The sequence below is a fragment of the Rhinopithecus roxellana genome, chromosome 13 (genome assembly GCF_007565055.1).
Source record: "Rhinopithecus roxellana isolate Shanxi Qingling chromosome 13, ASM756505v1, whole genome shotgun sequence".
In the NCBI taxonomy this organism is placed as follows: domain Eukaryota; kingdom Metazoa; phylum Chordata; class Mammalia; order Primates; family Cercopithecidae; genus Rhinopithecus; species Rhinopithecus roxellana.
Window position 1 is genome coordinate 113,481,298 of NC_044561.1, and position 27,460 is coordinate 113,508,757.

Below are 27,460 nucleotides of genomic sequence, written 5' to 3' on the forward strand. Positions count from 1 at the left end.
GCTGGAGTACAGTGGTGTGGTCTCGGCTCACTGCAACCTCTGCCTCCCGGGTTCAAGCAATTCTCCTGCCTCAACCTCCCGAGTAGCTGGGATTACAGGTGTGCACCACTACACTCTGCTAATTTTTGTATTTTTAGTAGAGACAGGATTTCACCATGTTGGCCAAGCTGTTGTTGAACTCCTGACCTCCAGTGATCCACCCAAATTGACCTCCCAAAGTGCTGTGGTTACAGGCATTAGCCACCACGCCTGGCCTATAAGGCACCCTTGGTCAGCCAGTGGAAGCAGGGTCAGTAGTGTGCCTGGAAGTCACTTTGAAAAAGTGATATTTAGGTTGATCTTGAAGCATTCACAAGGTGTGGTAAACACATCTAATGTTTACCATTAGATGTGATAAAGATACTGATGGTCCACTGGATGAACATTTTTCATATTTACTTCCAATTGATTTCATAGATACTATTTCACAGATAACAGGATGAAGGTAAATAAAAAGGAGATCAATTAAAATATTAAAAATAATAGTGAAAGTGGTAATAGATGCGGCAATATCCACAAAGGAGTAATGGTTCTATTAGCATGTTGAAAAGATCACTTTGGTAATTGTTGGAATGCAGTTTAGGAGAGGGCCAAGAATGGAAGCAGCAATCCGTTAGGGTGTAGTGTTTTGGAGTGCAGTGTTTTTTGTGTTTTGTTTTGTTTTTGTTTTCAGAATGCGTCTCACTCTGTTGCCCAGGCTGGAGTGCAGTGCAGCCTCGACCTCCTCTGGCTCAGGTGATCCTCCCACCTCAGCCTCCCGAGTAGCCAGGACTACAGGTACATGCCACCACGCCCTGCCAGTTTTTGTATTTTTTTGTAGAGTCGGGGTTTTGCCATGTTGCCCAGGCTGGTCTTGAACTCCTGGGTTCAAGTGATCTGCCAGCCTCAGCCTCCCAAAGTGCTAAGATTATAAGTGTGAGACACCACCCCCAGCCAGCGTATTGTATTAATCCAAGCAAGAGAACGCAGACTTCAAAGGCTTATGGGCGGCAGAGAGAAGTAGATGGAGTGAAGAGAAGCACTCAGCGGGACTGGTCGGAAATGAGGGAAAGCAAGGTGTCAGGATGGGGCTTTTTCTAGCTAAGTGGAGTTGAGTTCATCCCCAGAGAAGCTTAAGAGGCATCCAACTATAGATGCAAGGTAGGTGGTTGTTGGTGCCTTGTCTTTAAGACAGTTTGCCTTTTGTAAAACAGGCGACTACAGAGCTATTGTTCAGAATTCAGAGCTGGGCACAGAATAGATGCTCTATAAAAGGTAGTTCTTTTCCCCATTTGCTCCGTCCTCCCAGCACGCTAGGGATACAGCCGCGGATAGAGACAGGTTCAGTTCCGTTTGGTCTCTTGCATTCCCCCTCCCCTCAGCACAATTCCTGGGCTCATAGCGGATGCTCAGTATTTGTAGAATGAACCAAAGAAATCAGACCCTTGGTGACCCAGGGCTACATGTACTCGGCGGAAAACTGGGGCTAAACCGGACCCTTGGTTGGTTGAAACATTAAAATAATTTTTAAAAAGTGGGCGTGAAATACTCCAGAAGTTGTAGGGCTTGGACAAAGGCTGGGGAGGGGACTCCTCCCACCAGGCAGCCTCAGGGCCGGCTTAGCAAGAAAGGAGGCGCCGGGGAGACCTCTGGGGTCCCGGCTGCCAAGGTACTCGCCGCTCCAAATAGATGGGAACGCGGGACACCAGCTCGCCCAAGATCGCCTGGGTCCCGCCGCGGCCTTTAAAGGCCCACCACGTGGCTGCGCGGCCAGCCCTGGCCAGGAGGCGGTGCCCGGGTGGCGCCTGCGCACTGCCTAGCAGACGGGTCCGGGTTCCGAGAAAAGGCGTCGGGAGAGGAAGGGGAGGCTGCTTGGGGTGGGACGCCGTAGGAGGAGTCGGCTCCTTATGCAAATCACAGCGGCGCGCGCACGGTCTGGAGGCGGGGCTTGCGATGCAAAGCCGGGTCCGTCCGGCGAACCGCGAGGGGGCGGGCCGCAACCCTCGGCCTCTTTCCGCGAGCGCTGACGTCGTCGACGTGTTGTTTAAAAGCGACCGCGCAGGCGCAGTGAGCCCAAATGCGAACTTAGGCTGTTACACAACTGGTGGGGTCTGTTCTCGCCGCCCGCCCGGCAGTCAGGCAGCGTCGCCGCCGTAGTAGCAGCTTCAGCCGTTTCTGGAGTCTCGGGCCCGCAGTCACCGCCGCTTACCTGCGCCTCCTCGAGGCTCCGGGGTCCCCGTCCGCCCGCACAGGCCGGTTCGCCGTCTGCGTCTCCCCCACGCCGCCTAGTCTGCCGCCAAGCTCGCCGCTCCGGGCCGACATGAGTGGGGACCACCTCCACAACGATTCCCAGGTACGGCCCGGCCTGACCCCGGCAGCCCTGGACCCTGGCTTGGCCGTCCCGCGACCCCCGGCGCAGGCCCCTACCCCAGCCCCGGCCCGGCCGCTTTGACAGGCCGGGGCCCCCGGCGAGGTGCCGCCCGCCGGAGTAGATCGGCTCGCTAGGCCGCGAGCAAGGGCCGCGAAGTTACAGTTCGAGGGGGGATGGTTGCCCTCCGTGGCCACCCCCGGGACCCCGTCCTCCCTGGGGGCGCCGGGTGGGCCAGGCCCCCAGCCGCGCGCGCTCGCCGCCAGAGGGGTTAAAGTGGCTGTTGTTTGATATTCTCTCCTTTTCTTTTTCCAGATCGAAGCGGATTTCCGAATGAATGGTGAGTGTGCCCCCTGCCCCGACTCCGGGGCCCCCCAGCCGCCGGCCGCCTCCCCCGCGCCCTGCCGGTGCCGGGCAGAGGACAGACATGGCGTCCCAGAGACTAAGTCCAGGCTCCTCGCTCACCGGCCCCATTGTTCCCATCGGGCCGCCTCTTGACCCCCTTTCCGGGGACCCCAGCTCCCCCAGATCCCGGCCCTCCCAAGAGGGGGCAACGGAGACCCCGAGTCGTCCGCCACCCGGCCTCGGGCGGTCTTTCCGGGCCGGGATTCCTCCCGGGAAAGTCGCCTTGTCGACGGTCGGGACTTAGTCTCTGCGCCATTTTCTTTTTCTCTCTCCTCTCCTTTCTGTGTCTGTGTCTCTTTCTCTCCCTCCCTCGGCTCCTTCCTTGAGCTGCCCAGAACGAGCTTTCTGCAGAGCAAAGCTGTATAAATCACATACTTCACCAGAGAGGGAAGGGTGGGGGACTGAATTATTATTTTTTAAACTTTATTTTGGGGGTTATACCCTTTCTGCTTCATGTTTGTTTCCTTTTTTGCTTCCAGAATGAAAGATTTCCTTAGGCAACTGTTAATTTTTTTTTTTCGATAGTATGTTTATGATAGGAATTATGGCTCTAAAACCAAAGTCACTGTTTGTGGAGTTCTTTACATTTCCAGGTTGTTTTTCCCAAGTTACGTTCTTTGCAAAGGTAGCAGTACCTCACTAAAGAAAGTTTGCAAGTTCTCTGTGGGTCACCCACTGTAAATGTTGGATTTTTAAAAAATTAAACTGTTAGTGACTGGAACTTTTCATTGTGGCCGAGGTTCCCAATGTAGTGTTTTTTTGGAAACGCAGTTTAGTTTGTACTTGTTGGAAGGAGAGATTGTTGAGCATCTCTTGTGGACCTGGTGTGTTGGCCTTTTCGTTTGGGCTGTAGGGAGGAAAAAAAGATTTTATTTATTGAAACAAAGAATGTCCAGCACCCACCCCTGCTTCCTGTTCATTCTTTTTCACGAGCCACTGTTTTTCAGGAATCAAGAACTAGCTTGTTTTTTCCAATTCTTTATGTTTTTGAACCCTTTTCAGTCAAATCAAGGCATTTATTCTTTGTGTATTTCCACTTCAGTTACCCAGGGAAGATTCCTCCAATAAAAAGCTCATCCTTGCAGGCTTTCGAACAACCCTGTTGAAGGAGAAGGTACCTTCTGTAGTGTGCTGGGAATTCCCACTGATTTTGATGGTGCATAATCCTGCTCAATTGAGTTTGGGTTCCGGGAACCTCTCCAATGGGAGAAGCTGATGAGTAGATTTTCTAGTGTTGTAATCAGCAGTCCATCATGTTAGCCTGCTCTACTGAGAGCAACCTTATGTTCAGAGTTTGAAGTGGGGCATCCAACAGGAGAGAATCTGGTTTAAAGTATGGCATTTCTTGAGCACCAGTTATGTGCCAACCACTGTGCTTAGTGTAGAGCTGATCCTGTAACCACAACACTCCCTTGCTCTCAATTCAGTCTATTGGGGGAGACATAATTAGTTAATTATAAGGTAACTACTGGGGCATATGTGTACCCAAAATGCTTTGAAGTATAGGGGACTTAATTTTGTCTGAAGATGGGGAAATTTCTCAGAGGAGGTGACTTCTGAGCTGGGGGTTGTGGAAGACTGGACGCAGAGAATTGTCAGGGGTTGGAGTGTTTCTTAAGTACATTTAACCAACCTATCACGATTTTAAAAGAGGGAGGAGGCGAGGCCTGCAGTTTAGAAAACCAGGGTATAGACATGTTTCTTTGGGATACAGGGGCAAAGAAAGGATGTGCAGGTGAGGCTGTAAGAAGTCTTCTTGACCTCGCTAGAGGAAGGTGGGATCTTAATATAGAATGTGTTCTTTTGGCTGTCAGGCTGGGCTGAGTGGGTAATGTAAGTAACGAAACAAAGTTTAGCCCTTTCTTGTGAGAAAGTTAACTTACATGGTTCTTACCTAAGTCATGTGAATGATTGTGAGCTGGTTAGGTTATTGATCTTTACTGACATTTTTATAGAGGCTGAAGTAATCTGCCTATGTTGACTTTTAGAAGTGTTGGCTCACATTTAATAGCCATAATAGCTATTATTTATTGAATACTTACTGCCAGGCATGAATCTCAGCTCTTTCCATGGGTCATCTAATTAAATGTAATCCTTGGAAGGACCATCGTGAGTTAAGTCCTGTTATTTCTGTTTTGTAGATGAGGGAACTGAGGCTTCAGTGTATTTACTAGCTTGCCCAAGGGCCGTGAGTTGACCACTCTAAATCCCATGAGCTGAGCCACTATGCTAGAGTGATACTGTATGATACTAGCATGAAAAAATAAAAAGCCGCAAATCTCTGTTTTCTTACAGAGCTGAAAAAGGAGAGAGGGAAGGAAGGATTTGATAATTTGTCATTTGCTTTTTATCTAAACATGTTTCTTCAAAAGAAAAAGCGCTTTGACTGTCTCCCTGCCACCATAAAGGTCTGACACTGGTGTAATTATTCTTTGTGAATATTGTCTGAAAGATGTGGTGTTAGTAACTATGCTTGCTGTCTCAAGTAATACATTGTTAACCAGTGATTGATTTATGTAACTATGAAAGACACTTTAAAAAAAGTAGAAATCAATGTTTAATTACGCCCAGATATGTCATTATTGAACTTTGTATTAAGAGGATATTGCTTAAGCATGATTTTAAGAGGGCCTAACCCATCTTACAGATTAACTGTACAAGTTCATATATTAAAATCAAACATCTCTCATTTTGCCTGCCTTCATCCCCTAAGATATAAAAGATTCCCCCCCGCCCCACCCCCCACACCTTTTGGAGCTCATTCTTCACAATATTTAAAATTGTAGCTGTTTGTATGTAATTTAGAACATTCTGGCCCATACTCAACTGCTGGGAAACTCTGTTATTTATATTTAAAACATTGACAGTGAGTTAGGAATTTGGAGCAGAAACCATATCTAGGTCTAAGTGAAAAGACTTCCTAAGTATTGGTAGAACAAACTGTAGGGGGGCTGAGTCATTATTACAGTACTGTACAGGCTGCGTAGCTATCTGTAGAATTGATAATGGTAATACCAGGTTAAAGTGTTAGCGATTCTTCTGGTGTTTCAGATGTCTTGAAGTTTTTGCCTGTCTGCAATGGAGATAGGGAGTTCTCCCCCAATTTGACCCCCTTAGCGAATCTCAATACTTGACTCCATCAGTCTTTATTCTAAGAAATGATATATGGGATCATGGTTTGACATCTTGTGCTGATTGTGGTTGGCTTAATGGAATCAAATTGGATGAAGGTAATTAAATATGAATTGTTTCTGATGCTAATAGACAGTTGTACTTCTGTGCTATTGGGTATGGGTTGGGATGGGCGGTAGCATAGCTGATTGCGGTGGGGGGGATTTCAGGTAGCTGATGATGTGGCTTTCTGAAAATTGCCATTACATTTTTAAAACTGAAAAGTGATGGTACCACCAAATGAAATCTGCAGCATCCTCAATCGGGAAATACTTAAGCATTATGCTCCAAGGTGGTTGTCTTTCCTTAAGTCGCAACTGGACTCGTTCAGGCACCTTTTTAGAATTAGTGAGCCGCTAGGATTTTTATACTACACTTTGACATAAAACCAAGTTGCTTGTCAGCATGTGTTTTTTAGTTTACCAGCATATCAGATCTCACAGACAAATTTTAGGCTCGGATTGGATGTTTCTGGTAAAAACAAGAAAATCCAGGCGTTACTAAAAGAATCATAAATATGTTGTGGCTTGAAAGGTGCAAACTAAATAATATAGCTAGCAGTAACAGTCACCAACTCCCGCTTTTCTTTGGTTCAGTAGATAGAGTAAAATGGAAAATAGGAAACCAAGGTCAGTCCTCAAATCTCGTTTTAACCAATAGCAGCAAAAAAAAAAAAAAAAAAAAAAAAAAAAAAAAAAAAAAAAAAAGGAATTGAGTCTTTTTCCCCTTGCTGTCAGCGTAAAGATGAGGAATTGAGAGAGTTGGGAAGACATTCATTAGTTTGTTCAGATTATTAAATAACATGTCTTAAAGTTTATAATCCAAAATTGGGCTGTGAAGTTATTTTGTTTTGCTTGTTTTCAGTGCGTGTGTGGGTGGGGAGGTTCAAAAAAAGTTTGCCTTTTAATATACAACTGTGTTGTATATTAATTATATAATAACAGTTGTCCCTGGCTGCTAGTGGTATGGAAAATGATTCTGTTGTGCTTTCTGAATGCATATCATTTTAGAAGATTTCAGATTATACCAAAACCGTGTTATTTCGTGTTAGTTGGACATGAATGCATATTTACATGACACATCATTATCAACTTTTGCCTTTTGCCATCTTTTTAGTGCAAAGTAAAACTGATACTCTTCAAATCCAAAGTTGTTTCCTCAGAAGTATGTTTTGTGAGGGGTTGCATCTTTCCCATGTGGAAACTGCATCCAACTCCAGTAAACTGGGTTCACTTGGGAAAATGAATTCAAATGTAATTAGTTTGAATGAAGCTGTGGAAATGTTTGAAATGAGTATTTTGACGTTGGACCTGGAGGTTTAAAAAAAGAAAAAAACTCTTGAAAGAATAGTAAAATATATTGGATGTGGAGGTGAGAGTCAGTTGAATTTTCTGTGTTGTGTGGTTTAGATTATCTGACTGTCCCTTAATTATTTTGAAACCATTAACTTTGGATAATAAGGGCATTTAGGCAAACAATTGACACATGAATTTCTTAAGGTAAAGAGTTTAGAGACTTCCAAACTAGCCCTTAAGAGGCGAATGGGTATTGTGTTTAAAGGAAGCTTTCAGATTGTGTTTAAACTTTGAGTAGTAATATTTGGAACAGGTCTTTTCTCCCTATTTCCATGTCTCAAACATCTCAAGTTTGAGCAGCAGCTTTCTATCCCCATGGCTACAGACCAATAGCTGCAGTAGAAAATCTAAAATAGAGACCAGGGTTGGAATAATTAGCATTTTACCAATCCCCACCCTCCCTGCCACCTGCCTGTCTAGATGTGGGCAGCATGTGCTGTGTTGATAGCATAGGGCCTTGGAAGGGTGGACGAAGTTTGGGGGTTGCGGGGAAGCTTGTAGATAAATGTCTATTAGATATTAGTGGTATTTTGGTGGCATTATAAGAAATGGCTGATAGTTTGCTGAAATGATTTTATAGTAAATAGATATTGTTGAACATTTTCTGTGTGTATAAGAAAGATCCTAGATATTTTTCAAACTGGGAGAGAAGTGACATTACCGGTATCTCATGCATATCTCTGAAGTATGTAGATCATAATATCAACTTTGGCTATCTGTATCAAAGTTTGTATTAACTGTCTTTGTGTGTGTCATTTATGTCTCAACGTTTAGTGAAGAAAGAAATTCCAAGGGAGGTAGGCAACTTTTAATTAACTTCTTTCCTTTTTTGTGAGCGGATTGGGGGGCAGACAGGGTTTCTGTTTGTTGCCCAGGCTGGTGTGCAGTAGTGTGATCTTGGCTTACTGCAACCTCTGCCTCCTGGGCTCAAGCAGTCCTCCCACCTCACCCTCCCAAGTAGCTGGAACTACAGGTGCACGCTACCATGCCGGGCTAAATTTTGCATTTTTTGTAGAGACGAGTTTTCTCACCATGTTGCCCAGGCTGGTCTTGAACGCCTGGGCCCAAGCAGCCTGCCTGCCTCAGCCTCTCAAAATGCTGGGATCGCAGGCTTCAGCCACTGTGCCCGACCCTTAGTTTCCTTTTGGTAGGTATTCGTTTTTCATTTGTTGTCTTAAGCTTCTAGTTTCACCCACTTATCTCTGCTAAATTTTTCTGAAATGTGTAATAAATGTTTTAATTTACCATCTTTCGTTCTACCCTTCCCATCAGATTTGGGGTGGGGAGGCGTCTCTACCAGGCCATTAATTCCCCTCTGAGCCTTTGAAATTAACATGTTTGTTTCTGTGGATTCAAGGAACCTAAAGAACACAGTTCATTAGCATACCTGAGAAACACCTAGGTAAGCTCCAACAAAAGATGTTAAAGCAATCAGCATTTTTAGGGACTTTAGATCTCCAGTATTTGTTGTTGTAAATGATGATGTTGGGAAAAAAATTTCACAGATCCCTGGGTATTCTGACGTTTTCCTATATTTTAGGAACGAAACCGACCCAGCCAGCACACGGTCCCATTATTCGTTATATTGTTTATCTTAGCACATCCTAGCAAAGATAGATGCCTAGGACTTTTCTTGGCTGTTGGAGTTTACAGAAAAAAAGTTCTTTGTTGAAGGTTAGTCCTCCACCAGAATAATACACCCTTTTGCCCCTTAGTAGAAGTCCAAATGTTAATCTTGCTATCATATATGTATGAATACCCAAATGTATAAAGCTTTGTGGGTATATTACTGATTGTGCAGGAGGAGACTAGTAGGTTTCAGAATCATTGTCATTTGTGGATCTCATTGGCTAAGACCCTTTACCTAACCTGACTCCAGTAAGGTAGCCCCTTCGTTTCCTTGTCGTTGACTATCTGAGCTCTTGCCAAGCAGCAGAAGGAGAAGTGGGATGAAGGAAACTAATTTTGAAAACGTATTAGGCACCACGTTTTTATGTGCATTAAATCTGAATTGAATGAAGATAGTATAGATTGCACAGGCTTGTGGGGAGAACCAGAGACCAGGAAAGGAAATGTTTTTTTCTTTTTACCCTTTATGCCTTTTCATGTCCCCTTTTTGATGCTGCTTTGGTCCAGATTCTGGAAACCCCACTCAGGCTGTAATTGATAAGCTTCTAGTACAGGTGTCACAACCTGCCCTTGATTATCTGCTGGTAGAGATAGCTTGGACCCTTTGTGTGTGGAATGTTAGGTCTAGGGTGTAGCGGTGAAGAGTGGGGGTGTGAGGAGACAGCTGTGTTAAAATAGAAAATTGGTATAGGATTCAGAAAAATCTAGATAAGTCCCTATTTTTCCTATGAAATGTGGTCTGGCCACTGAACCTTGTTTTCTCATCCATAAGCAAGGATAATATTTATGTTTCACAAACTATTGAGAATTGGATAAGTATATGAAGGTGCCTCTGTCCTCATTGTAAAATGTAAACTTTGATCAGACAGCTTCTATTCTCAACTGGATCTTTATTTTGAATGTTAGGTTTGAAATAGTGATTGATGTTGGGGAGTCTTTCACTGGTATTCCGTGTTAGTTTTAAATCTTCTTGACATTTACACAGTGAATTGTACCATGTAACTAGTGTTGTTGAGTCTTTACCTAATTGAATCAGCATAGCCTACACTGATCTCTTCCAATTACAAAGCAGTTGCTATAAAGTAAAAGGTGTCTTCATATCTAGGTTTGGGCTAAGTAGGAGCCAATGTATATCTGGTTCCTACTTTTCTAAGAACGAGTTTACAGCAAAGTGGTCATTGCCAAAAGAACTTCTAGCAGTACTGAAGATGGGCTCAGAAATGAAAGAAGTCTATTCATGTGACTAATTTCTCAACCATTTAATAGAATTATGGATTTTCTATTAAAAATAACCTGACCCTTTTCGATGCATTTAATAAAATGCCACGTTCATTATTTGTTAATTTTTTTTAAACTACAAAATTCAATATGTCTTGTGTCAGCATATTTTTTTCAAAGGCCACTATTTTACTTCTCCCCCAAAGCATTTTAAATTAAACAGAGAAGTCTCAAAGCACCTGAGAATTCAGTTTTTCATTTATTCAAATAGTTGCTTAAAGTGAGCAACTTGGTTTACTTTGAAATAGTAATTCTTGGGAATAAGAATACCTTAAATAATATAGTAAAGCTTATCTGTGAGAATTTAGTACCAAATGCCATGTTAACAGTTATGTGTGAGTATAGGCATTTGGGAGATTTCATGAAAAAATTTGATAAATTCAGCAGAAATTTCAGTAATGGCTCATAAGTCTAGCTAATGCTGAATATCGAATTGCCTTGAATTTGTTATTTTGGAAGTGCTACTTAAAGGACATAAACGAAAGTCATTTAAGGATGTGTTCACTAGTGTTCATTAGATTTAAGCCAAATGGATCTTAGTAGAGATCTTATGCCATTCAGCAAAAGGATTATCACAGAAGCATCACAACAGGCGCAGAGTTAAATTCAATTAAAAGTAGGCAGGAGGACATAATTTTGTAGTGTAGAATTTATGGAATAGGGCCTAATTTTAAAGAGTCTTAAAAGATAAACATCTTAGGAAAAATATAGTTCATAAAATATGGGAAAAAAATCTGGGAAGATGGGTATTTGTTAATGCTCTGTAGCTCTGTTGCCCTCAGTATACAAGGAATGTGCCCGCAATAGGGTTGGATTTAAGTCTTCAAAGCTTTGGTCTCTTTTTCTTTCATGTTCTTCTGATACAGAGGGCGAATAGTCTCCCGCCCCTCAACCCCACCTACATCCCCACCACCCCATAACAGAGACTTAAAGGGAATTTAAATTCGAGTTCTTGAGCTTCTACTCAATGCCTAGGTCTTTGAACAAGTTAATATCAGAGCCTTAGTTCTTCACCTGTAAAGTAGGTTTAATACTTACTTTACAACATTGAGGATTAAAGAGCATGTGAGGATTACTTTATGAAAGGTGAAGCTTAGAACAGAATTTTTAGTTCCTTGCCAATACCAAAAAAAAAAAAAAAAAAAAAAAAACCCAACACCTTTTTCAGAAATTGCTTTATTAGTCTCTTGTACAAAGGGAGCATCTTTAATTTCTTTAAATTTGGACATACATCTATTGTGAAATTTTAACCAAGCTGAAGGGGTCACTAGGGAGCATTGAGTATGATACTATTGCTGTAAATCATAGAAAGGCCGGCTCGGGAGGGGGCTGACTTGCTTTGACTTTGTGGCAACTTCAGTTGCCCAGTCACAGGCACTTGCTGTGTACACACCACTTTGTTTGTTTCTCATACCTTAAATTGTGGATTAAAAATCTTTGGGGCAGGGCTGGCGGCTCATGCCTGTAATCCAGCGCTTTGGGAGGCCGAGGTGGGCAGATCACTTGAGTCCAGGAGTTCGAAATCAGCCTGGACAACATGGGAAAAACCCGTCTCAACAAAAAAATAATACAAAAATTAGCCAGGTGTATTGGTGCATGCCTGTAGTCCTGGCTACTTAGAAGGCTGAAGTGTAAGGATTGCTTGAGGCCTGGGAGGTAGAGGTTGCAGTGAACCGTGAGCATGCCACTGTATCTACCGCATCTTGGGCAACAGGGTGAGACCCTGTCTCAAAAAAACAATACTAATCATCATCATCTTTGGCAGTGATTAACTTTCCCCTTTCACACTTAGGATGGTGCAATATTTGGCAGTCTACTTAGGAAACTAAAATTTTCACGTTTAATTGTAAATGGAAAAGTTCAAGTTGCCATATTCATTCGTAGAAACATTCAGAAAGTGAATATCTGTAACTAGACACAGATGAACAAGACAAACCTACATGCCTATCAGGATGAACTTTGAAATTGGTAAGTTGTTAGGTATATACAGTCACTTCCTCTCTTGAGATTTTTCGTTAGGCCTCAGCACAAAGGCTCCTGTCATACAACATGAATGGGGACTGGAGGTACTTTCTGGCAGTTAATATTTCACTATCAGTGCAAGAGAGCGACATCTCCATTTAGTCCTAATCGTGAGTTTTTTTCTCCCCTTAAAGAAATTGGAGACCTAGGACTTGGATTTCCAAAGATTTCCAAACTCTTATTCCTTAAAAATGTTACCAAAAAAAAAAATTTTTTTTAGTATACTTATATTCCCATTAAACCTTTTTGACTGAAATAGGCAGAAAGATTTAAGTTCTGTGTATTTTTTTCCTATTATCTTTTTGTATCAGACACCCATGTTGCATGAATTTTAGAAAAATAGTTTTTGGCTGGGCGCGGTGATGGCTCACGCCTGTGATCCCAGCATTTTGGGAGGCCGAGGTGGGTGGATCTCAAGGTCGGGAGATTGAGACCATCCTGGCTAACACAGTGAAACCCCGTCTCAACTAAAAATACAAAAAATTAGCCTGGCGTGGTGGCGGGCGCCTGTAGTCCCAGCAACTTGGGAGGTTGAGGCAGGAGAATGGCTTGAACCTGGGAGGCGGAGCTTGCAGTCAGCTGAGATTGTGCCACTGCACTCCAGCCTGTGCAACAGAGCGAGACTCGTCTCAAAAACAAACAAAAAAATAGTTTTCACGTTTCCTGAGAAGGTAGGTTGTCAGAATGGCTAGAGATGTTCACATTCTATGTGAGAAATCGTGACAATAGCTAATTCAAGTATTTGAAATCATTTAAATCCTTGAATTTAAAATCACCATCTTCACATATTTGAAGAACTAAAATCTTAGAGAATAAATTCTAATCCTGGGAAACTAATTTTATGAGACTATTTAAATATTATTGACCCTTCCTAATCCGTGAAGTATCTTGATATGGGTAATACATAAAAGCTGTTAAAGCTCTTCAGAGAAAGGTGCAGAGTACATAGTGGTGTTACTTACAGTGGTTTGAATACTAGAAAAGTGATCGGGACAAAATGTTAGACTTATTGTGTCTTAATCGTACTGTCAGTGCATTTTTGCAGGAATGGATGCAGTGTTAGTGGTTCTTACTGCTGTAAGTAGTTCTTCCTGCATTTTTGCAGGAATGGATGCAGTGTTAGTAGTTCTTACTGCTGTAAGTAGTTCTTCCTGCATTTTTGCAGGAATGGATGCAGTGTTAGTAGTTCTTACTGCTGTAAGTAGTTCTTCCTGCATTTTTGCAGGAATGGATGCAGTGTTAGTAGTTCTTACTGTTTAATACCAGAAATGAAGAAACAAGAGCTTCTAAGGAATTGATTGTGGCTCAGGATCTATTTCTTAATTTTTAGTGTTTCCATTTAACCAGGAGAGGAAAGGAAAGGGAGGAGAAGGATACAAATTGGCTAATCTTTATAACTACTGGCTTGTTACACTTGATTTCCAGGCCAGGCACCCAACGCTGAGAAGTCGCTAAGAAGTACGTTTATTAGAAATGCGATTTTTTAAAAAAACTCATCTCTACTAAAAATACAAAAAATTAGCTGGGTGTGGTGGTGCATGCCTGTAGTCCTAGCTACTCAGGAGGCTGAAGCAGGAGAGTCACCTGAACCTGGGAGGCAGAGGTTGCACTGAGCCGAGATGGCGCCATTGCACTCCAGCCTGGGAGACAGAGTGAGGCATCGTCTCAAAAAAAAAAAAGACCATGTTAGGTTCTATTTAAGTAGTATTTCTTATACCCTGGAATGAATGAATGCCTCTTAGTTTTTAGAATTTGATAAGGTTTAGCTAGGTATACCCAATACTACATATTTTTAGGAAGGCACTAAGTATTGTGAACTCCTTGAGAGTTCTAAACATCTCAGAGCCTGTTTCAGTATTGATGGCATAGTCACACATACTCCATTTCCTTTCTAGGGAAGTCTGCCTGCAATTACCACCTAACCCCAAGCCAGAAGTGTAACCACTTTTCTCTGGCTTTCATTGAGCTTTTGTTATCCTCTTTTAATATTTCATTCTGTAGTAGTCTGTATTTATGTGTTTTCCTTATTAAGAAGTGGCCAGCACTTTGGGAGGCCAAAGTGGGTGGATTGCTTTAGCCTGGGAGTTCTAAAGCAGCCTGGGCAACATGGTGGGACCCCGTCTCTACAAAAGTGCAAAAATTAGCCAAGCATGATGGTGTGCGCCTACAGCCCCAGCTACTTGGGAGGATGAGGAAGGAGGATCGGTTGAGCCCAGGAGGTCGAGGCTGCAGTGAACTGTGTTTGCCCCACTGTGCCCCATAACAAGACCCTGTCTCAAAAAAAAAAGTAAGGGCACTGTTTCTTTCTGTATGGTCAATACAGATGCTTTCAACAAACGTTTCAGTTGTGAAGTGCAAACTCCTTTCTCCCGTAGCTTGCCAGCTGGTTGAAGATCAAGTGAGAAACTTTGAGAGCTTAACAGTAAGTTTTCATTGTTGTTCTCTTTTTTTTTTTTTTTTTTTTTGAGATGGAGTCTCGCTTTGTCGCCCAGGCTGGAGTGCAGTGGCGCGATCTCGGCTCACTGCAAGCTCCGCCTCCCGGGTTCATGCCATTCTCCTGCCTCAGCCTCCGAGTAGCTGGGACTACAGGCACGCACCATCACGCCCGGCTAATTTTTTGTATATTTAGTAGAGATGGGGTTTCACCATATTAGCCAGGATGGTCTCGATCTCCTGACCTCGTGATCCGCCTGCCTCGTTCTCCCAAAGTGCTGGGATTACAGGCGTGAGCCACCACGCCTGGCGCATTGTTGTTCTCAAGCTAATGTGCCTAAAAGTCACCTGGGGATGGTTGGTGAAAATACGTATTCCTACTTGTACACCTTGTAGTGGAGGGTACTGAAAATCTGCATTTTTAATATATCTTCAACAATCCCAAATGATTCTGACTAATGCAGGTGACCCATAACCTCCTTTGGGGAAGTTGATCTCTCTCTCTGAACCTTACTATCTTATTTGGCTAAGGATGTGTATTTTGCTTCATTCAATTACAGTACTCCATTGGTTAAGGTATAACGCTTATAGGATGATGATGATGATGATGTTTATTATTAGTTGGAGACAGAGTCTCGCGTTGTCGCCCAGGCTGGGGTGCAGTGGCACAATCTGGGCTTGCTGCAACCTCTGCCTTCTGGGTTCAAGTGATTCTCCTACCTCATCCTCCTGAGTACCTGGGATTACAGGCACACACCACCACACTCGGCTAATTTTTGTATTTTTAGTGGAGACAGAGTTTTGCCATGTTGGCCAGGCTGGTCCCAAACTTCTGGCCTCAAGTGATCCGACTGCCTCGGCCTCTCAAAGTGCTTGGATTACAGGAGTGAGCCACCGCACCCAGCCAAGCTTACAGGATATTTTTAAAGGACCCGAACAGTGTTTTTTAATATATGTTTATAAAAGCTTGATACTTCACTCTAAGTTAAATAGTTTCTACCTTTCAGTGAGCACTTACCAAATAGCAGATATAGTTAACTGCCTTTGCAGCTGTTATTACTGTGTGTCAGAATCCTAATCCTTTCTACTACTTCAGTATTTAACAAACCATTTAATTCTGATGTTACTTTTTCGGATTGGGTGACAAGCAGAGCACAAAGAGCAGGGTTTGTTTCATACTAATACTAGGATGGTTAAATCAGGACTTTAGAAAGTAAGTAGGGTACAGCATAGTTTAGTGGAATACTGAAAATCCAATCTAAGGAGCTCACTACCTTTAGATTAAATTAGTGGGGACTTCAGCTCCTGATGGTACTGATTGAAATGGAAGCATTTGAATAGAGCAGTATAGTTGACCCTTGAACAACACAAGGGTTAGGGGCGCTGACTCCTGTGCAGTCAGAAATTCGAGTTATAACTTTTGACTCCTCAAAAACTTAATAGCCTACTGTTGACCAGAAGCCTTACTGATAACAGAAACAGTCAATTAACACATATTTTGTATATGTTTTATATACTATAATCTCACAATAAAGTAAGCTAGAGAAAAGGAAATATTAAGAAAATCATAAGGAAAATATGTTTACTCTTTATTAAGTGAAAGTGGATCATCATAAAAGCCTTCATCCTCATTGTCTTGTTGAGTAGGCTGAGGGGGAAGAGGAGAGTTTGGCCTTGCTGTCTCAGGGATAGCAGAGGAGAAAGAAAACCTTCATGTAAGTGGACTCAAGCGTTTCAAACACATATTGTTCAGGTGTCAACTGTGGTTCTCAGTGTGTGGTTTCCTGGTCAGCAGCACTGCATTGTTTGAAAACTTGGACATGCAGATTCTTGGGCCTCACCCACACCTGCTGACTCTTAAACTCTGGGAGTAGAGGCTTAGCCATTCAGGTTTTACTGAGTGTCTACCAGGTGATCAGACGTGCACTGAAGTTTCAGAACCAATAGAATAGAGCAAGATACTAGTTTTGTAGTAATTCAACCTCTTAAGCAGTATTCCTTCTTCTTTCACGAGGAATCATGGATGGGGTTATTACTTGTGTGTGCTTATAGTTGTGAAGTTGGAGTAATTCATAATCGGGGGAGGATCTTCTGGAGTATAAAAAAATTTGAGGAGCAGTTATATGAGTAACACCAGAAAGGCTTCTTGTATTTCTGAAGAATATATACCACCTCAGTAGGAGAGGTGTGTTCAGTCTTACTCTTTCTACAGCTAGTGGCCCAGAGAATGGCCTGCGCATTTCAAGCCCCGTCAGTGAGAATTGTCTAGACAAAGAAGGTACCTTGGTTGAATTAGTAACAGGATACATGAAACAATGTATCAGCACACTTAAAATCTTTATGGCCAGATAGGTGTGGACTTAGTGTGTTTGGAGGCCCCTGACCATTGGAAACAAAGGCAGTTTAGGCTGAGCTGTGGATCCCCGTGTAGGCCAGAGGTTTGTAGTCACTCTCACTCTTCCCAGGCATTAAGGGTTCCTTAATGGAAGCAAAGGAGGACAAGCCTACAGGAATGGGCCTGCCCTAATTGAGCTGGCCTGAGAAGATACATTTTCAGGTTAGACAAGTCCTTTTTCCCTTTTAAGTTCTACCTCTTCAGAAAGGAGATGCATTTGTAGTGCGGGGATGTCCTTGTGAAAATATGACTTGCTATAGAGCAGCATATGAAATGCAAGTGCCCGGCCGGGCACGGTGGCTCACACTTGTAATCCCAGCACTTTGGGAGGCCAAGGCAGGCGGATCACCTGAGGTCGGGAGTTCGAGACCAGCCTGACCAACATGGAGACACCCCATCTCTACTAAAAATACAAAATTAACCGGATGTGGTGGCGCATCCCTGTAATCCCAGCTACTCAAGAGGCTGAGGCAGGAGAATCGCTTGAACCCAGGAGGCGGAGGTTGCGGTGAGCTGAGATCATGCCTTTGCACTCCAGCAGGGCAACAAGAGCAAAACTCCATCTCAAAAAAAAAAGAAAAAAGAAAAAAAGAAACGCAATTGCCCATCTTAAGGGTCTTGTACTAGTTAATTACTTAACTAGTAATTAGTAAAAAAAAATTACTACTGAAGTTACGGAGATAAGTAAAAAAATTCCAGCATTGTCTTCTATTAAGAGAACAAAGGTAGTTGGTAAAAATGGAATTTGTTTGCCCTGCTCCTGAAGCTTAAAATAATTGCTCTTTCTCAGTTTTGTCTTACACTTTGGCAGACTAATAACTTCAGTTGAAATGTTTTCTGGGCAGGTGCGCATTGAGGGCCTGGTTCTGTGCAGAAGTGGGCTACTTTGAGATAGCCAGCTTAGCCAGGCCTGGGAACCACACAGAATAGTGCAGTGCCATGTAGGGAAAAGGTCCTTGACTGGGCTCCAACAGGTACAGTGGAGAGTGCTAGGAAGCAGAGTATTGTCCTGGATCATTTCATCCAATAGAACTTTTTGTCATGATAGAAATGTCCTATATTTGTGCTGTCTAGTATGGTAGCTGTTAGCCATATGAGGTTTTGTGTGTGTGTGTGTGTGTGTGTATGTGTATGTGTGTGCGTGAGAGACAAGAGTCTTGCTCTGTCACTCAGGCAGGAGTGCAGTGGCGCGATCTCAGCTTACTGCACCCTCTACCTCCCAGGCTCAAGTGATTCGACCCTCACCTCCCGATAGCTGGAATTACAGGCATGGGCCACCGCACTCAGCCAATTTTTTTGTGTTTAGTAGAGACGGGATTTTGCCATGTTGACCAAGTTTGTGTCAACTCCTGGCCTCTAGTGATCCACCTGCCTCAGCCTCCCAAAGTGCTGGGATTACAAGCTTGAGCCACTGCATCTGGCCCATATGAGGCTTTTGAGCCCCCTTGAAATGTGGCAAGTGAGACCAGATAACTTATTTTATTTTACTTAAATATAAACTAGCCACATGTGGCTAGTGGCTACCATATTGGACAGCACAGCTGTAGATAAAATTTAGATAAGACCCAAGAGATTGTGGTTTAGATTCTACTTGGAATATGAGTGATTGGGGCTCTTGGAATTTAAAAATCCAAAGACACATGTGAATTTGATGTGTTATGAGTTTGAATAACAGCCTTCCTTCAGTGTGTCTACATTGTTTTATCCTGACTGACATGCTAAGAGGGCTTACAACTGGTAAGTAATGTTGTGTTTACCAAAGCAGTTGGAAGCTCAGGCAGTTTTATTTGTCGTTTTATTTGACCCCTTAGAGCTAAACAGGTGAAAATTTCAGGTCCTTTGGATGAAGTAAGTTCTCATTTTATCTCAGCAACCCTATGAGGTAGGTTATGTCTATTGTGTAGTTGACAAAACAGATGAACTTACGTTTAAATACACCTTTATGGATTAGTAGCTTTTAAAATGGTTGGTTTTATCCCACAACTTCATTTGAAATTGTAAGTTTCTAGCATGTTGCCTATAACAAGGTAATTTATTTCTGTTTGTTAAATTGTTACCAGTAATAAGTCAATAGCCTACTATAAGCGGTAGAGAAGCAAAGATGGTAGACTACCAAATAGCACCCAAGAGGCTAACTCATGCAAGGTGTTGCTTATAGTAAAAGTAGATCAGAACTCAGCTTCTGTATTCTGTCTGGGATTATCTTCTCACTTGCATGCTCATGACCAGTGTAGGCTGCATCTTATAAGTAATCTGGCTCACAGTTAGCTAGACATATATTATTAGTCTGATGGAACAAAATGGGATTGTAGCTTTGACCACTGTGAGGACCACTGTCATATAAGGTCTTAGATACCAACTTGATAAATTGCTTAAGGACTGGGAATAGATCCAGATTCCTCCAGGTTTAGCTTCAAGTTGTGATCAGTTTTGGGGGGATGCAAGGAGAAAATGAATAGGAATGAAATAAATAGCTGATATTTGAACATTTTTATTTATTTTTATTTATTTATTTTTTTGAGATGGAATCTCGCTCTGTCACCCAGGCTGGAGTGCAGTGGCGCAATTTCGGCTCACTGCAAGCTCCGCCTCCCGGGTTCACCCCATTCTCCTGCCTCAGCCTCCCGAGTAGCTGGGACTACAGGCGCCCACCACCATGCCTGGCTAATTTTTTGTATTTTTAGTAGAGATGGGGTTTCACCGAGTTAGCCAGGATGGTCTCGATCTCCTGACCTTGTGATCCGCCCGCCTCGGCGTCCCAAAGTGCTGGGATTACAGGCGTGAGCCACTGCGCCCAGCCTGAACATTTTTAATGCCCTAGGCAGTGCCTTAAGAATTCTAAGCTTTCATTCATCAATCCTGAGGTAGTTACCATTACTATTTCCAGTAATGTTAACTGGGCCAGTTTACTTTTGAAGAAATTAAAGCTCACAGTTTAGGTAAAGTAACTAGCTCAAGGCTATGTAATTATAACTAAGCCACAGAGCAGGGGGGCTAATCTAGGCCTACCTCATGCCACAGCCTGAGTTCCTAATTGTGACACAAAACAAGGTAAAGGGGGGCCTGGGGTGACTTAGTTGCCTCCTGAGAATTCTGGGCTGTGGTGGAATTACCCATTAGACTGGGGGCTCTCATCTCTTCACTTATGATGTGTCCTTAACAGACTAAATGCAGGCTTTGCTGCACTTTAATGTAATTCTTTCCCTATTAAAGGAAGCTTGCTTGCCTTTGCAGCAAAGCCCCCTGGATAGTTTTTTTTTTTTTTTTTTTAGCAGTTCAGCTTGTGCTTGGACCCAGTTATTCCAGAAATCAGTAAAACCTATTTGAGTATTCAAGAAAAAGGATCTTTTTTTGTTAAATAAGGATTAACTAGAAACCTTATTTTATAAGGATCCCTGAAGTCTGCTTATTTACTAAGGAATTTCATCAGAGGTGGTTAGCATTTTGTGAACAAGTATGATGTTGTTCCCACTTCAAGGGGGATAAATAACAAATTTAACCAGCTTGCTGCTTAAGCAGAATTAGCAGTGGGCCAGTCATTGGCCTCGCTTCAGAGTTATCATGTGACTTACTTAGTTTTGCAGAGTGGAGGTAGATTTTAACCATTTTCAAGTCAAGTTGGTTGGCCATTCATGGACTGTGTGCAGGGCGAGAAGAGAGATAAGAACAAGTTAGCAGAAAGCTGAGGTGTGTTAGACAGGAGTAGGTAAATCAGGGAGGATATTCTTCATTTAGACCCCGAGCTTGAGTAAGATGCCTTTCTACAGGAGACATTGCAGATACTTTCTAGTTAATGCTAACTCAGTGTTCTGCAGACTACACCTGCTTTTGTGTGGCCCACGAACTAAGAATGGTTTTTGTATTTTTAAATTAAGGCATGTGCCACATAACAAGATTTCTGTCAACAGTAGACCACTCATATAATGATGGTCCCATAAGATAGAAGATGATATATTTACTGCCCCTTTTCTGTGTCGTAGATACGTTCAGATACACCAATTCTTAACACTGTGTTACAGTTTCCTACAGTACTGTAATGTGCTGTACAGGTTTGTAGCCTAGGAGCCACAGGCTATACCATACAGTCTAGGTGGTAGTAGGCTATACCATCTAGGTTTGTGTAAGCACACTATGATGTTTGCATGACAAAATCGCCTAATGACACATTTCTCAGAATGCAGTTGGAGGAAAAAAATTGAAAGGAGAGTATTACTTCACGACACAGGAAAATCATGTGAAATACAAATTCCAGTGTCCATAAATACAGTTTACTAGAATGTGGCCATGCTCATTCATTTACATGTCATCTGTGGCTGTTTTTGTGCTACCGTGGCAGAATCGAATACTTGCAGTGGAACTTGAATGGGTTACGAGGCCTAAACTATTTAGTACCTGGCCCTTCACAGAAAAAGTTTGCTGACCTGATTGAGTGTGCTTGTGTGTATCACAGGAAGCTCGCCAGGACTCTTGGTACGTAACCTCTAGCTCCCAAAGGCATCTGAGCCCCACTGGCAGGACTCAGTTACCTGTCTCTCTCTCAGCATGACTCCACTCACTAGTGTCAAGACAACAAAGAGAACTTCTCTTTTAAAGAGCTTGACTAACCCCCTCCTTATTATCTAAGTTAGAGTAGCTGTGCCATCCCTTAAGTAGCTTTTCCTCCTTCCTCTCAAATAGGGGTTGGAAGAATAGCAGGTGAAAACAACCTCTTTCTTCCTCAGTTGTAGAGACTCAATAGTCTAGGCTATAAATTAAAAAAAAAAAAAAAAAAAAAATTCCCCAGAGGCTGACTCAGCACATGCCTGCCTTTTAAAGGAACAGAGAGACCTAATTGAAATAGAAACTGAAAATAAAATCAGTAGCACATCAGTTTTTGTAGGTGGCTCATATTTGATATTAATGTTGCTCAGAAGATTCAGGAATAAGAAATAACAATGCAGGGTTTCTTCAAAATATGGTTCTGGACAGTGGATTATAGTTACCTGGAGAGCTTGTGTTAAAATATTTGAGGATGAGTCCAAGTACCAGGGCTCATACACAGGAATATTTGAGAACCACTGCCCTCAAGCATTTAAAATTTTCCTTTTACCTAAACCCACATGGGCCAAGACAATTTTAAAAATTCATAGAATTCTTGTGACCAGACATGTAAGGGGTCAATAGAGGTCATTTTACAGATCAGAAAACAGACCCAAAGCGGAGAAATAAGTTATCTAAAACCCCACCAGGACATTGCATTAAAGGTGTTGCTCTAAGCATGTCTTCTTGCTATTAGAAAGTGAAATTGACTTGTAAATCTGTCATTTAGTTTTCGGCATAATAATAAAACAATGAACAGTCTGTTCTGGCGCTAATTGCACCCAGAATCTCCAGATCAGAAGACCTTCTTGTAGATCAAGTAACATACTTCTCTGAAAGACAGTTTGGCCGTCCTATCATTGAAGTATGAATTATCTTTTTGATTTTTAAATATAATTAATTGGTCCCTGGAAATGAGAACCAGAGGAAGACAAGAAGATGAACTTGAATTTTTTTTTTTTTTTTTGATTTCAGCTCACTGCAAGCTCCGCCCCCCGGGTTTACGCCATTCTCCTGCCTCAGCCTCCCGAGTAGCTGGGACTACAGGCGCCCGCCACCTCGCCCGGCTAGTTTTTGTATTTTTAGTAGAGAGGGGGTTTCACTGTGTTAGCCAGGATGGTCTCGATCTCCTGACCTTGTGATCCGCCCGTCTCGGCCTCCCAAAGTGCTGGGATTACAGGCTTGAGCCACCGCACCCGGCCCCGATGAACTTGAATTTAAGGAGCATAATGGAAGGAGTGGGATGGGAGGGAAGGTTGTAAAATAAGACAGGAAGGGGTTGTGGAGAGACAGATTAAAGTAATTGTGGTGTTGTAAAGCCATAAAAGAAATTTAAATGCGGAAGTGGACTGGAAGAGAAAACATTCTCTGACCATTTAACCCTTTTTTGTGTGTGTCAGTTTGAGGCCTAAAGTAGACTAATAGGCTCCTTCTTGTGTGTCTTTTCCATAGCAAAGCCTTTAAGGGTAATAGCTGACCACTAATCTCACACAGCTGCTGATGTTTAAGAACCTAATTCTTGAAGTGTTTTTAAGTCAGTTTGTGGCATTTCTTCTGAACACATGGGCACTTTGGAAACTGTAGTGACAGGTTTTAGAAATTTGAAGTTGTGTTGCAGAGTTGATAACAAAATTGGGTCTTTGAGCAACTCTGAGTCTTTTAATACAATGCACTTCTAAGTTTCCGATGGTATTTCCCCAAGTTTTGAATATTGAAGAGAAAAACCACACTTTGCAAAATAATTGGCAACTTTGATTTAATTCAGTTTGACCCTATCTTGAACTTGGTCTTCGTAACTTCTTTTGAGGGTCTTTTCCAACTGTAACATTAGAGGCTGATTCTGGAACTTCATGGAGGCAAGTCCAGAGAAACTTGGGCAGTGGGGGGACCCTTTTCCCCCCTCCCTTTTCAAAGTTAGTCAACAGCTGCTACTGTTGGGATGGGGTCAGGTGGGTATTATGCTTATTATGAAACTTGATGAGGGCAGGGACTCGGTTTTGTGGCTGAGTTGTATTTCAGCGCTGAACTGGCACTCAGTAAATACTTGAACAAATGAATATTGTGAACCCCAACTTGCTTAAGGACAGAAGAACTATTTATACTTCTGTCTGCCATCTTCTCAGTGGAGATTTTTTGTTTGTTTGTTTTGTTAGCTTTCAATACCAGGTCCCTAACGGGGGAACCCCGTAGTTTCAAGATGAACAAGTCCATGACAAAAATTCTTGTTTATATGCAGTACACATTTAGGGAGAATAAATGATCATTTGGACTTTAAAAATTGGAAATGTTACTAGTCTCTTCTCTCATTCTTTAGTTTTTTTCTTGTTGTTGTTTTGTGTTGAGGCGGAGTTTCACTCTTGTTGCTTAGGCTGGAGTGCAACGGTGCGATCTTGGCTGATTGCAACCTCCACCTCCGGGTTTAAGTGATTTTCCTGCCCCAGCCTCCCAAGTAGCCTCCCAAGTAGCTGGGATTACAGGTGTGCATCACCATGCCCAGCTAATTTTTGTATTTTTAGTAGAGATGGGGTTTCACCATGTTGGTCAGGCTGGTCTTGAACTCCTGACCCCAGGTGATCCACCTGCCTTGGCCTCCCAAAATGCTGGGATTACACGCATGAGCCACTGCTCAATACCCCCATTCTTCGGTTTTTTTTTTTTTTTGTTTTTTGTTTTGTTGTTTTTTTTTTGAGACAGAGTCTCGCTCTGTCTCCCGGGCTGGAGTGCAGTGGCTGGATCTTAGCTCACTGCAAGCTCTGCCTCCCAGGTTCACACCATTCTCCTGCCTCAGCCTCCCGAGTAGCTGGGACTACAGGCGCCCGCCACCTCGCCCGGCTAGTTTTTTGTAGTTTTTAGTAGAGACGGGGTTTCACCGTGTTAGCCAGGATGGTCTCGATCTCCTGACCTCGTGATCCGCCCGTCTCGGCCTCCCAAAGTGCTGGGATTACAGGCTTGAGCCACCGCGCCCGGCCCATTCTTCAGTTTCTTAAGGGTTTCTTTAGAACTGAAATCCTCTCAGCAGTTTTCTTTCTTTTTAAATTCCAGAGCTCTTTGGGCCTTTAGCCAGAAACAGTCTCTGTCCTGCTTACGTTGAAAGGCTATTAACTATGCCCTGGAATTTTGGAAATATTCTCCTTGAGAATTGCTGTAAAGTAGTGATAAGGACTCTTCTGTAGGCTGCATATTGAAACCAGCCACCATTAAGATGGATCACAGACAGGGTGTCCTGGATTGAAACTGGACCGACATTGGTATAGTCTGAATTTGAGGAGTAAAGAAATATGCCTTTCCCTCTCCCCTAACAGTTGGGGGATACTTGTTTTTACTCCTTAACCATTCCCTTTTTAATGATGACAAGTTTTCAGGCTTTTTCACTGCCTTTAGTTTTGCAGTAAGTTCCTGGGAGATTGACACACCCTTGATATTTACCGCACTCCCGGATGCCAGTCTTTTATCACTCAAGACCAGCCTGTTATCTGTCCTAGACAGAAGCAGTCTTCTTTTAAAAGTATTAGAACATACTGGGTATAGAGTGTTAAAGAGAATGTTGATTTTGTTAAAACTGCTTTTGGAGATGTGATATGGGTTTGAAAGTCAGGAAGTAGAAGGTGTAAGGGTTTATCCCAGTATGTAAGTTTTAATAATGAGGTGATATTTTCTTTAAATAATTTATTCACCCATTATGTTCACTCAAATGGTTCTAGTGTTCACTTTCCTTATGCACTAGCTGTATATATGTATGTCAGAGAAGAGCAGAGATTATCTTTGTCAGAAGTTGTATTGTGTCTTTTTGCAGAAAGTATTGATTGTGTAACTGTGCCCCACCTCCATCCCCCCACACACTTGATTTGATGATTATCTTTGAAGGAGGAGCCCATCATATTATACAGCTGCCTTAAGTCTCAAATCTATCATCAAAAGACAGTGTAAAGGGGACTGGCTCAAAACATGGCAAAGAGTCTCCTTTATATCAGAAAGCTTTCTGCCTTTGCTTATAAGGCAGCAGAGGACTCTTCTTTCCTGCCCTGATCTGATTACCCTAAAAGCTTTAAGATCATGGAATAGTTGATAACACAATCAGTATTCTGTGCTGATGACTTATCCTTTTGTCCCTTAAGAAGAAGTAAATGTTTTTGCTTGGATTGAGTTTAGAGACTCCAGGTAGAATAAAATAGGCAACACTGTTAGTCACCTACTGCCCACAGCTAAACAGGCAAATGTGCTTCTGCATGGGGAATGCTATGGCGTTAACAGTGCCTTCCTTAAAACCTGTAAGTTCTTTAGGCTTCCGGGTACAGGGTTGTTAGAGTAGACCAAAGTTTACTTCCTTTTTCATATGTGCTTTTCTTTCCTGCATCTCAGTATAGGAGAGAAAATCAGACAGCATTTCTGTCTGCTGTCTGACCCAGTTGTTGGCTGGGTGGGCATTGTGAATGGGTATGGTTGCTGCCTCAAATGCACATATACAACTTGAGCTAAATTGTATGAAATGATTGAGTAGGCTGACTTCAGTTCTATGTAAATTAAGGAGAAGGTTTAGGAATGGTTGTACCACTTTGACAGTTGTTAACATGTTTATAATTTCTTGGAGATTAGCCAGGAATTCTGTTACAACTATACACAAATATTGATTGACTTTCAAAATAAAATTCTTTAAAATCACTGAAATTTTCTGAGCCCAAGTTTCTTCATCTGTAAGATAAGCAAATTTACTAAGGTCATGAGTGTCTAGTACATGAGGGACAGAGATTTGAAGCTCTTTACCACTGATTTATGCTACCGTGTCATAGATCTAGTAATTAAGTGACTTTTACCCAAGGTCATATACTGAGTGATAGAACAAGGATTTTGAATAAGATATTTTTCACTGTTGAACTAGTCTGCTTTCTCCAGCAGAGGCTGCTCTGCGATGCCTCTATCACATTAGGGTTTGGTCATGGTCTTTTGTGCTCATCATGTTTGAACATGTTTAACAAAGTATTTTACAGACTTGGTTATTTCTTCCCCTCATGTAATTTGTGTATTTGTCTGGTTTCCCTATGGAGAATGAACTTTTTATCTTATATATGCCTGATGTGACATTGATTTGGCCACTTGGGGTTGACCTTGTACTTGGTTTCCATATCTGCAGCTTCATTGTCATTTTGGGTTTAGGCCAGCTTTCAGAAATTTTTTAACAGTTGGATCAAATTTTGTTGGATTCATTTGATACTGAGTTTCTTATTCCTGTATATTTTGTTTCCTTTCTATCTAAGCAGAGAACTAGGACTCTAGAGTTACAAGAAGTAGGAGTATATCTATAACTTTTTTAAAAGAAAAAAAGGACCAGGTACTGTGGCTCACGCCTGTAATCCCAACACTTTGGGAGGCCAAGGCAGGTGGATCACTTGAGGTCAGGAGTTCGAGACCAGCCTGGTAAACATGGTGAAACTCCATCTCTACAAAAATACAAAAATTAGCTCGACATGGTGGTACGCACCCATAATCCCTGCTACTTGGGAGTCTGAGACAGGAGAATCGCTTGAACCTGGGAGGCAGAGGTTGCAGTGAGCTGAGATTGCACCACTGCCCTCCAGCCTGGACAGCAGAGTGAGACTCTGTCTAAACAAACAACAACAACAACAACAAAATTCTGCTTTGGACACATGACTTTAGGGAGATAAACATAACTCTGGGGTTTTATTTTTTAATATGCTCCTGAAAACAGTCAACTCTTCCATTTCCTAGCTGGGAGAAGTATGTCTCACTTAATTTTGCTCATTCAGGAGAGGATGAATTTTTCAGAAATGATAGCAATAGCTGGCTGTCGCA

At 42.4% G+C, this 27,460-nt stretch overlaps 1 protein-coding gene across 1 annotated transcript in view; it reads left to right on the top strand.

Annotated features, from left to right (window-relative positions):
* Positions 1-2,088: 2,088 nt before the first annotated feature.
* Positions 2,089-27,460, top strand: part of TOP1 (DNA topoisomerase I) — a 96,656-nt gene continuing 71,284 nt past the window's right edge. The window contains exons 1-2 of the mRNA XM_010375951.1: positions 2,089-2,371; positions 2,702-2,726. Of these exons, the coding sequence (XP_010374253.1) occupies positions 2,339-2,371; positions 2,702-2,726 (58 nt within the window). The 5' untranslated portion in view covers positions 2,089-2,338. The remainder of the gene's footprint in view (positions 2,372-2,701; positions 2,727-27,460) is intronic.